Here is an 11,471-nt window from a genome sequence, read left to right on the forward strand (position 1 = left end):
AAGTAACTACCTAACCTAATCTAACCTAATCTATTTCACACCCCTCTGATCAAGTTTATGTGCCTGTGCATGTCTGTTTTTAGTCTTTGTACTAAACCTGAACTTTGTACAAAATATCTACTCACAGATAGAATTTGTTACCAATTTGTACAGGCAGTTTGCACAAAGTATACAATTTCCTCACAAAAATAACCAGATAATGAACAAAGGGCCATTCAGAGCAGTAATATTATAATAAATGTTAGTTCAGTATCCCAGTGTGCCTCTCTGTGTTAGCATTAGATGAAGTACAGTGTAAATATAGAGCTTGAACCTGACAAAATAAATGAACAAAGGGCAATTAAAGTGAAGCGATGTTACAACATCCCCAAGAAACAGGAAGTGTGTTCTTCTGAAGACTCACTAATAAACAATTCTATTATACCACTAATTATCATCGAACATTTTCCTTTATTTCCTGTTTTTCCTCTATTGTTTAAGTGCTTCAGTTAACAACATACACATGCAGGTTTTAGAAGAAAATGTAATTTTAAGTTCAGTTTTACATCTTCTGCCCTAACGGCGTAAAATCTTAATTAGTACTTATGACTTGGCATTAGCAATTTTCAAACACTCCGTGATTCAAAACAAAATAAATAGGCAAATACCCATAAGGCAGTTACAATAGCTTGTTTTTACAAAATAGCTGTGGTATGTCAGTGTGTGTGTGTGTCGGTGGCCATTAACGTGTCCACAGCAGAACATTGTACAGATACAGCAGCGTTACAGTTTCGTGGCGATTTCGACATTTTTGCTCATCACATCCGAGTCTGTGAATGCCGAGTTGTCCGCTCCCATGTGAAACTCTGTTTCAGTCTTTTCCGCGTGGTCCGGCGCCTGCGGAGGGTTCAGAACATCAGGTTAGATCGGCGCGTGGCGCAACTATATCCTCTCTTCGTTCCAAATGATCCGTCGATTGGCCCGGGTCGGCGTCTTACCTTCGATTTACTGCAACAGTTGAAGCAGATCACGTCACTCATCCTCACAAACAGGTCCGAGTTCAGCTTCTCTTGCTTGCATCCGCCTGTAAGAGACGCGAGACGCGTGTTCACGGTCGGTTTCACGTTTGCGTGACGGTGGCATCGGCTGCGTGTCTGCAGCGAGAGGAGAGGTTGGGAAGTGACAGCTCACCTGTCATCGTGCTCACCAGCAGGCCAGACACCACTGTGGTCAGTGTGCCCAACAGGGAGAAGTGGAGGTAGGACAGAGAGTACCAGGAGTCTGCCAGAGCTGGCCTGACACTGACACGGAAAGGACATCGATTTAGTGATCATCCCTCTGATATCCTATCGCAACTCCCTTACGATATATTGTTTAAATAGGGCGCCCAACTATAAAATATCTGTTTATTACGTTTCTCGATTGACTGTTTTGTCTAAGAAATATGACAATCTATTATTGGGTGATGCTTCCAATTTCCTTTTTATACAGTCAAAAGTCAAAAAAAGATATTCAGTTGTTGGTTATGTATAAAACAGAAAAGACAAAAGTTTATCACACAATCTGAAACGAGAGTAATAGTGTTGCTGTTTTCTCTTGTTGTTTTTAAGGTTTACGTCTACTAGAATGAGTGACTCTGGATTTTATCACGATGCACGTTGTATATCTGCTCTCGCTCAGTCACTGTTGTGACGTCTTTGAGCCGGGTTGTGAAACTGTCGCATAACATGGATTTCAGAATTCATATGGAAATACAATTGAAGCCCAAAACAAAATCCCAAAAAGCAGCGGATGCAGCCTATTTTCTTAGCACCTTGACAACAGTTGTATTCAGAGATGTGGTAAATTAGAGGAATTGAGTATTTAAGTCTGGTTTTTAAGTCTTGAATCATTCTTATTGTGAGCATTCATTCGGTGTATTAAAATATCGGTTGACCGTCATGTGCTTGAGTAACAGCAGATGGGCCTGTTGTTTGATGTCAACTCACTCGGGCTCTGGGGTTAGAGTCACAGGACTGGTCCAGGGACTTATTGTTGTGTAGTTTTGGCCCATTGTGTTGTTGCAGCCTGCGGTGCTGAGTGCGAGAGGATTTGTCTTCTCAGCTGTTGGTGGGTAAATCTGGCCTCCAATCCCCACCCACAGAGTCAACACCAGACCAGTGATCATTCCCACCAGTCCTCCCTGCAAAGTAAACATGACTGCAGTCAATACTTCGTATGCGGCTGTCTTTATCCAGGTTTCTTTGTGTTGTCAGACGGTGCACTTGGAAGTGTTCCAGTAATAGGAAATACTCACGATTGAATTTGGTGTGCGAAAAAGCATGCCTAATAGATAAAGACCCAGAAGAGGCCCGCTGATCATGCCAAATATGGACAGGGCTGCCTGAAAATAGAAAAGGTGTCAGGAGGCTCGTAGTTCTGAACATTGAGCTCATGGTGGTGCTGTAGAGCAATACATGGCTGCAGTGTGGGAGAAGTTTACCTGCAGAATGCTTCCCATCACCGAGGCAACTCCAGCCATCCCGATGCACAGCGCTCCGAAGAATACACCTGAGTAGGGAAACGTAACATTATGAAAAGCATTTGATCTCAACTTCTAAAGACGAGATCCAGACGTTCTTCCGAGCAGCAGCATTTTTACACAAGAAGTCTGGATCAGACACGCCTGCGTTTTCTCATCCAAATGTAGTAACAGAGACATCAAAGTTTTACTAGGAGAATAGTGCTTTTTAGGATCGGTGTATTTCTGTGCAGGTCTTCAAAAAAAAAAAAAAATCTTTAAAAGCATTTAATTCAGTTTCTTTAAATCATTAGAATAAAATGAATAAGTCTTGAACCGAACCTTAAACATGAAGTCTGCAATCATGAACCCTCATCTTTGCCTTTCTTTCCCTCCTATACACTACTAAATAGTGATCAAAAGCATTGTGGCTTTGTGCGCACAGCATGCAGACCCATTCTAACCCGTGTCTGTATTACATCAGGAAAAAGGTGACTTTTCTTCACTGCAGAATTCCTCTCAGACAACGAGACAGTCGCTCCACGCCCTTCATCTCAAAGACCCGGCGTGCTTCTGCCTGTGCAGGTATTTCTCTGGTCTCGGCTACTGTAACCCGTGTCCCTCTGAAGTCTGCTGGTGGAAGCTATTGACGAATACATTCAAACCTTTTCATTGTCTTGTTGAATTGGCAGGATTGCCCGTGTTCACAGTTATCAGGCAACTTATCATCACGCGTTTTACATGTTTGTCGACGTAAACGTACTGAAAACGCCACCGGCTACTGTCAACCAGATAAGTGAGATAACTGCTATCTTGGCGTCTACTGGTATCGTTCCATCTTCCAGGAGACTCGGGGTAGTAAGAGTCACACAGTGTGGTGATTACTGGCACATTTGGCTTAAACATTTACTGTAAACTCGCCAGGTAAGGAACTGGAGACATATGGGACGTTATAGGCAAAAGAATTCTTCAGACCTGTTTTTCCCAGTTCTCTCGTTGCCTCACAGTTTTCTAATGCTCATTCTTGGGCTACTGTGAAAATATTTTTTTCCCACTTACTCAGGCCCATGTTCATCCAGGACACTTGTTTCTCCGTGAGGTTCTTGTACACCGGAAGAATAAAGTCTTCCATCGTGACGGCAACGAGGGCGTTAATGCTGGAAGACACCGTGCTGGAAAATATGCACCGGTAAGCTTTTAGACACTGAGCACAAAAGAAAGGCTGATGTACTAAAATGGCAGACTAGAAATGCAAAAAAATGACATGTTTGGTAGTCAGTGGAACAATGAAATGGACTTTCCTCTGGCAGCGACAGTTCATTCCTTTTGACCTACAATTGTTCCTTGTCTTATCGCTGCAGGATTCCTACTTGTAACATAATGTGTTTTTCCTTGTTTGTCTCGGGTCTCACCTCAGCGTACCACTGTAGGCTGCAGCCACAAACAGCCCGGGGATTCCAGGGTAGTCTGCCAGAATATCCATCACAAGGTAGGGCAGCAGCTGGTTGCCAAATGTAAATCAGGTTTAGTGTTAACCATAATGCTTCGTGGCGTAATAAAAAAAAACAAAAAAAACACGGTGATGAGGAGCCGTGGGAACATTGCGGCTGCAGTTACCTGGTCCGAGGTGGCTATATCACCATTTGAAAGTGGGTCACAGTTCTTGTAGATGGAGTACATGGTGAGGCCGGAAAACATAGCCAGACTCACAGTCAGCCACAAGCCAACCATGTTCACATACAAAGACCTGAGAGATGAAAGAAGATGTGTCAGCACATGAAACGAACCTCGCAGCCAGCATTATTTGGATCACTCACATCTTGGCATGCCCCAGGGTTTTACAGGAGATGTAGCGCTGCACCTGGGACTGGTTGATCGAGTAGATTGACACCCACATTATGCTCCCGCCGACCACTATGGTCCAGAAAGAGTGTCGCTTCAGAGGATCTGGGTCGAAGCTGTAAAAAAAAAAAAAGGTCAAGGTCAACAGAACGTGAAAGAATGCTGAAGGTTAAGTTTCAGGACGTAAACGGGACAAACTTCTGATAGTGTGGGCTGACATTTTCAAGCTATGAAGCAAGCTTTCCATCCATGAAACTCAATTATTTTAATTACTGTTTGCACAACAGTTTTAAGTGATGTTCCTTTATTTGGATACAGCTGCAATTCTATGGAAACAACTGGAGGCGAGCTGATTTCAAAGGTTTTCCTGTTGCGACATTAATTCAGTTTCTCTGGATTCAGGAAGCCCCACCCGAGTGGCGTAATTGGTTTAGTACAAACCCTAACACTATCTTGCACTGCTTGTGTCCTTACTCAAACGCCTTTAGTCGGCCTCCCTGGCCAGCATCTTCCCAGATCTTGGTCAGGCCTCCCTGCAGCACAGCGCCTCTCGCTATAACGGCCACGAAACCTGCCAGCATGACCACCATCTGCAGCACATCTGTCCAGATCACGGCTTTCAGACCACCCTGAAACAAAACCATGTTAGAATCAGCTCTGGTAAAGTGTTTCCAGGTTAGCGCTCGGTGAGGTTTACACGGTCATACACGATCACGCAGAATACGTTTATTACATCGGATAAATGTGTGTACGATAATACACAAAATGTAAAATTGAATAGAAACCATAATGAAGCCGTTCATCATTCGCTTCAGGTGCAGCTTCGGAGCCGTTTCCGACACCACCGAAGTTAAATCATCGTGGAAGAGCATCAAAATGACTTCCCAGATCTGATAGTTGGGGCTTTTTTTCTCAGTTGACATCTTCAGCAAGTTTTGTCTTTGTGTGTTGGGTGTAGCTTTTCAGAATTTTGGGGGGAAATTTAACCAGATATGTTGATAAAAGTGGTCAAAAAGACCTGAATATGTTTAATCGACAAAGTATTCGACAAACTCACAGAAAACAGAGATGGACCAGAATGTTTGTAGTTTGAAATCAAAATGGACGTAGACTCAAAGATGGATTTCTATGTATGCATGCAGCATATACTTAATTGAGTACATAATACTTTTTGAAATGAGGCAGTACCAACCAAAGTGCAGTAGAGGATGCACACTGCTCCTGTAGCCACCAGCACTCCCCACAGATCAAGTTCAGTGACTGAGTAATCAGAAAAAAAAGATCGATTCAAATTCTTTACACACTCGTTGTAACTTCACACTCGACGTGTGTTTTTAACTTTATTTACAACAAGAAAACAGTTGGTCAGCTCTTCTTTAGGTATGAGCTTTATATAACATTCACAGAGAGAATAAATAGCCTAAACTCGGGAAAAATGAATGTATCACTGTGATTAGAATGAAACAGAACAAGGTTACGGTTCAATAAGACTAAAACCTTCAAAACCAATCCCCGTCCTCTTGTTTTCTGTTTGACTTACTCTGATTTAGTGCGAGAGCTGGAGCGTAGATGACCATGCCGGTGTACAGGGTCTGAGAGGAGATGTCACCATTAGTTGATTAGATGGAAACACAACAAGCACGTGATTCATATGAATGGTTTCTTTGAAATGGGATCAAGAGTCAGTTTTACATAAAGTCAAAAAGGATGGCAGGTGCTGTTTATCATGTTATAATTACCATTTGAATCCCGTTTTCATTGTGTTTTTTATTTTTTATTTTCTACAAACAAAAAGTAACTAAATATTTGTCTTCTTTTTAATAAAGCATGTTTTAGTTACCGTCTGTACGATGTACATTGATGTCCCGATCACCCGAATGAGTCGGTTAAAGCGCATCTCCAGGTACTAGAAATGAAAAGGAAACCTGGACAATCAGACATCTATAAACGGATGATTTGGTCCTCACATTTAATGTACTTCCATATTTACAAAACACTGAAGGTGTTTGTTTCCACAGTTTTTACTCCAAACGTTCACACACCATTTTGAGGAGATACTTTTATAGCAGTTGAATATGATACAAAGATCTGTTGCTCGGTGTCGTGGATCAATCGTCACCTCCACAAACGTTTAGAAGTCATCCATCCTTGCTTTATTGACCTTTTACGTTTAAAGGTCTTTCCTGCTGCACCCGTCCACCTGCGTTTACAACACTATTATGACTGACCGTCTGCGATATCTCCTCACCTCATAGGCACTGGTGATCCCCAGTCGGTAGAAAAGAGGCACAAAGATCTCGGCGGTGATGACAGACATGATGGCATAGGAGAACCCAAAGAGCCAGAAGGCGGTTCCAAACCGGTAGGCCTCGGCCGGCGTGCCAATCACCGTGATCCCAGACATGAAGCTGGCCGTGAGCGACATGGCGACCGGTACAGCTGTCATTTGCCGTCCACCCAGCAAGAACTCTGCGCTGCTGGTCTCCTTACGGCCCCGGATGGCCTGGAAGAGGCCGACGCCGGCTGACCCCACAATTGTTCCAGCGAACACCACATAATCCCACACAGAGAAAGTGGCCACCGGACCACCTGAGCCAACCATGGTGAATTCAGCTGAGGGAGTAAAGAGCTTCTTTTAACACCTCGCCCTTATCTGTAGATAAGAACGCTTCGATTCAGCACGATTTGCAAATCAAACTAGTGTTCAATTTGTTTTTCTCTAAATTATATTGACATTGTCCTGAAGTTCAGTTGCAAATAAAAAATAGCAAAAGTACACACTAAAAACGGATTTCAGACTGTCACCTGTCAGGCATGTTTTAATTCAGCTGTATTTATGACAAGTCTCCTTTCAATCCTTCCAAAAAAAAAAAAAAAAAAAGGTATATCCAAAGATTTCCTGGTTTTATTCCTTCGTCGCTTCCAGCTCTGTCACTTGGACTATCGCTGAAGCTTCTCCAACTGATAATAAAAGAATGAGATAGTTCAACTAGCGCTCCTACTACTGCCCATTCCACACTGATGTTTTCGACAGACTATAAAGATTAGTTCACTTGAGTTAATAATCCATCAAGGACACAATGTACTGAAACCTCCCATCATTTCAGTGATTGTAAAAGGTGATGATCCTGCGTTTTGTTTTAGATTGGGTCCTCAATGAGAGACTTTCCGAAGTCTGTTTTCCTTATGAAATGAAGTGACATATCGACACATGCAGGACGGGTCCATATTCAACTCCAGGTTACTCGGTACTTTTTGGTTATGTTAGGAATTTCAGGAGGAGGGCAGGTCGAATCTTTACAGTGAGGTCACTACTCCCCTGCAACGTCGTGTTTTATTTCTGCTCGTGATTACCACAGAATTACTTGATATCTCTATCGTTGATTATGTCTCCAGTGATTCATAGAAACTCGTGTCAATTCAAACTGTTAAGCATCAGAGAAAAATGTGATCACGGTGAAATAATTCTGCAGACTACAAAGAAAAAAGCTTTCCTGCTGAACCCCTGCGTCAGCACAACAGATATGAAGAAATTTCCCCTCGGGGATTAATAAAAGTGAAATAAAATAAATGAAGTAATGAATTTGAGGTTGGGAGATTTTTTCGGTTACTTTATTTCAGGCCACTTGAGGTGAGACAATCAGTTCCTAGTGAAGTTAATGTAAAATGCCACATAACGTTAATGTTTGAAGGAATGGACAGCAAAGGCGGATACTGAACTCTTTATTGTCGTGTTTAAATTTGTATCGTGTTGTTGTCATTTTGTGGACCATATTCCTCATCATCGATACAGCAAATAATGATAACAATCAGCAGCCGGTTATCAGATAACGACTCCCGCTCTGTAAGAGGCCCGTCGATTGAAATGAAAAAGGAGCAAAATCAGTCCACCTTTGTCTTCCCATGCAGCCCGGTTTATGGAACAGCGCATCAGTCTTTATGAATCCCAGGAAACGAGCGGATAAACACAGACACCGCAATGAAATTCATAACAATCACATGTTTCACAACGGCCACCTAACACGCCCGAAAGACGTCTGGCGTTGACAATTATTAAACAAAATCAGAGATAAGGAAGCGCCTATAAACACATAGTGAGGCAAAAGTTAATTGTCTCTGAAGAATTCGGTGCGGGAACATTAAAGCCGTCTACTGTAGCAATTTTGTTTCGCCAACTACAGAAGCAGATTAGATAAACCTGCTCTGAATGTTTTCTACCAACGTTCAGTGCAAGTTTGGAATGTGACAATTTGTTTTACTTGCTCACGTTGCAGCCTGTTCTGGAGTGTCATATTTTAACTCACAAAGTATCATGACATTTTGCATCATAAGCAGCTTCACTTAATTTTTACTCGAATGAGATTAATGAATAGGTTTTGTTTTGGAAAAGAGAGGAAAACTCTGGATACAATTCGAGGGTCTCTTCATGTGTCCTTTCAAGCGGAAATGAAGCTTCTGTGTGTTTTGAGACATCTAGTGGACGCTGTTCTGGACTCTGAACAGAAGCAGTCGGTTACTGCACGAAGGAAATCATTATTCATGTCATCCACGTAATGGACTTAAAATTCAGTCGATCCCTTTCGTCACAGATGGAAGATAAGTTTGCTTGGATACTGGTGGATTATGTAAAGTTCGCATAAATACTGTTCAGCAGGGATGTTCGGACTCGGAGAATCATCAGGTCTGCAAGTGCCCGCATCTCTCGAGCAGGTGATTGACGTACGCCGAAAAATATTTAAGGACGGAAACATCTGATCTTCTCTCCAGTGTTGTTCTTTATTTGTCTCTTTGTTTTCCTTCTTTCTCTTTCAGGGCCATTCCTGATTGTTAACATGGAGACTGCGGTGTTCAGCTGCTGGCTCCTCTTTCTGCTCTTCAGCCCAGCTGTTCCCATGTGTTTACCCACTGACTTCACCCTGTATGTGGAGAAGCCAGAGTGTGACTTCTGTGTGGCGCTCAACACCACCATCTGCATGGGATTCTGCTACTCCAGGGTGCGTATGTCCTTTGTGATGTAAAAAAGTTATCATTAACGTTCATCAGGTGGGTGAAAAAAAAAAGAAAGATACAATTTAAGAGTTTCGACCGTGTCTAATGACAATTTTTTTTTTAATCTGAATGGCTAGAAGGTGCCCGTCAACATTTATTAACCTTTTTTTTTCTGAAATAAAAGTTTTAATTTCCATTTTTATCATTATCAAAGTGTTAAACAATCATATGAAAGGGGAAAATAAAATCAGGCAAAGACAAGAAATAAGTAGAAATAAAATAACGGCAGACTATTATTGATATTACTGTTAAAAATGTCATAATTCACTGCATCTACTCTGTTTTCATGAAATAAAATGAGTTTATGATATGTAAACTCAAGTAAAAAAAAACAACTTATTACATATATGTAATATTTACAGAAAAAGGCATTTGTGAATGCAATATTTTCCTCATTAAGATAATTACGCAACATTCTCAATAAAATTGTCTGGAACTTTCAACATTTAAAAAAGAAAAATGAAATCTTTCACAGAAATGATAAATGGTGGTTATAATGTTAAAAGCACCGACTAAATCTTACAATGTAGACATTTGAGTGATTTAGTTTTACCTCATTCAATATCCACCACAGACATGTAAACTTACAACTTGTTGGGTCTTACATATAACATGAAGCGACTTTATGTAAACAGCTTTGTGTCACATAAAATGAACAATTGTAGCACGTTTTGTTTTTTGTTTTTTTTCTTTTTCACAATTTCATCTCAACTCGAGATTCTAGATAATGAGCTCAGGAGACTTCAGTATATTACGAGATCGTTCATCCGCTGTTCCCGCTGTGTTTGTGTGTGACGACCAGGACAGCAACATGAGGGATCTCCTCGGCCCGCGCTTCCTCATCCAGAGAGGCTGTAGCTATGACGAGGTGGAGTACCGCACCGCCATTCTGCCCGGCTGTCCCCCCGACGTCAACCCCGTCTTCACCTACCCCGCGGCTCTCAGCTGCCACTGCAGCGTCTGCAGGACCGACAGCGACGAGTGCGCGCACAGAGCCAGCTCAGACAGAGCTAAGTGTACCAAACCGCTGCGCCGTATGTACCCGTACCCTGGACAGAGCAACTACATGATCCCGTTCTGACCCGTACGCGCCCGTTTTCTTGATGAAACCGCTTGAACGTTTCGAGAAAAGCCGAGCGTCGCCCTTTAGCTCGCGATAGGCGCCGTGATACCCGATATCTGTAGTGTTACCTGTCGCACCAGCTCGTGTTATTTGTGCCTTTGTTGCCCAACGTGTCTGCGCTGCAGCTCTGCTTCTAAGTTTACAATGGGAGATGATCCTAGTGCTCGTTTTGGCCACCGTCGTTATTTGTCCTTTTGTGCACCCGTGTGAGTTTGACTCCCAGACTTACTGTGCTTACTCTGTAAGGGATGCTCTGAATTCAACTCAATTAAAGCTGCCACTTTAAATAGCTTTCTGACTAAGCCGAACTTGACTTAATCACATCCTGTCGGACCAGCTCCTCCCGTTTTCTACATAACAAACACAGGAGCATGACACTCACCAATGTCACCTCAGCATGACACTGTATTTGCCTCGAGTCATTCTGGAAAGCACCTATATGTTGACATAACTCTTCTTGTTAAAGGGATTGTCAGGGAGGACGTTAGACCGGAAAGATTTTGGAACCGTGTCTGGAGTAGACTCTCCAAACTTAATATGGGAGTTTGTTGACTTGGTCTCATCCAAATAATTGTTACACGTGCAACTTCCCATTCACAAAGGGAATTTTGGAAGACAGCTGGAGCTTATAAATAGCTCAGCAGCTCAGAGGAGGAGAATGTATGATGAGTACATGGTGTGGGTCCCTGTGACATCGCTCTTTCGTCATCTTATCTTACGTGCAGTCGACCTACTGAATATTACAGCCTTCTGTTTTAGTCACAGTTTCCGAGTTAAGGCGTCACTGAGCTGATGAAAAAGCTCTCTTCTGATTTGTTGGCTCTGCAGCTCTGGCAGAGTTGCATTTTGAAGCATTTTCATCGGAATAAAGATAAATATAAACAACCAAAGAATTTAGGTGACCTTAAGCACAGTAAAACGTGATATTTAAAGGTCATTATGGTGGTTCTCACTTTTATTAGTCAACAGGAGTAATCA

At 42.3% G+C, this 11,471-nt stretch overlaps 2 protein-coding genes across 2 annotated transcripts; one reads left to right on the forward strand and one right to left on the reverse strand.

The window, feature by feature from the left end:
- Positions 1 to 430: 430 nt before the first annotated feature.
- On the reverse strand, positions 431 to 6,923 carry slc5a8l (solute carrier family 5 member 8, like). The gene is made up of 16 exons (XM_069148368.1): positions 6,570 to 6,923; positions 6,162 to 6,227; positions 5,862 to 5,913; positions 5,514 to 5,581; positions 4,796 to 4,950; positions 4,297 to 4,437; positions 4,097 to 4,226; positions 3,892 to 3,980; positions 3,539 to 3,651; positions 2,462 to 2,529; positions 2,276 to 2,362; positions 1,991 to 2,161; positions 1,615 to 1,654; positions 1,171 to 1,260; positions 978 to 1,063; positions 431 to 876 (listed from the first exon to the last, which is right to left on the reverse strand). Exons 1-16 carry the CDS (start codon positions 6,921 to 6,923, stop codon positions 763 to 765), a joined length of 1,824 nt encoding a protein of 607 aa, XP_069004469.1. The 3' UTR covers positions 431 to 762.
- Positions 6,924 to 8,855: 1,932 nt separating this feature from the next.
- Positions 8,856 to 10,784, forward strand: tshba (thyroid stimulating hormone subunit beta a). The gene is made up of 3 exons (XM_069148404.1): positions 8,856 to 9,031; positions 9,134 to 9,315; positions 10,173 to 10,784. Exons 2-3 carry the CDS (start codon positions 9,154 to 9,156, stop codon positions 10,449 to 10,451), a joined length of 441 nt encoding a protein of 146 aa, XP_069004505.1. The 5' UTR covers positions 8,856 to 9,031; positions 9,134 to 9,153; the 3' UTR covers positions 10,452 to 10,784.
- The last annotated feature ends 687 nt before the right edge of the window (positions 10,785 to 11,471 follow it).

Source organism: Embiotoca jacksoni, unplaced genomic scaffold (genome assembly GCF_022577435.1).
Source record: "Embiotoca jacksoni isolate LCO1_2020_lvr unplaced genomic scaffold, fEmbJac1.0.p SCAF_1, whole genome shotgun sequence".
In the NCBI taxonomy this organism is placed as follows: Eukaryota; Metazoa; Chordata; class Actinopteri; family Embiotocidae; genus Embiotoca; species Embiotoca jacksoni.

Bases quoted from the DNA above. Each gene is read 5' to 3' on its own strand.
- slc5a8l (XM_069148368.1), bottom strand. From the start codon at position 6,923: ATGGTTGGCTCAGGTGGTCCGGTGGCCACTTTCTCTGTGTGGGATTAT. The intron at 6,228-6,569 runs GTGAGGAGATAT...TTTCATTTCTAG, and splicing joins GGATCACCAGTGCCTATGAG to TACCTGGAGATGCGCTTTAA. The intron at 1,064-1,170 runs GTGAGCTGTCAC...CGTCTCTTACAG, and splicing joins GCTGGTGAGCACGATGACAG to GCGGATGCAAGCAAGAGAAG.
- tshba (XM_069148404.1), top strand. From the start codon at position 9,154: ATGGAGACTGCGGTGTTCAGCTGCTGGCTCCTCTTTCTGCTCTTCAGC. The intron at 9,316-10,172 runs GTGCGTATGTCC...TGTGACGACCAG, and splicing joins TGGGATTCTGCTACTCCAGG to GACAGCAACATGAGGGATCT.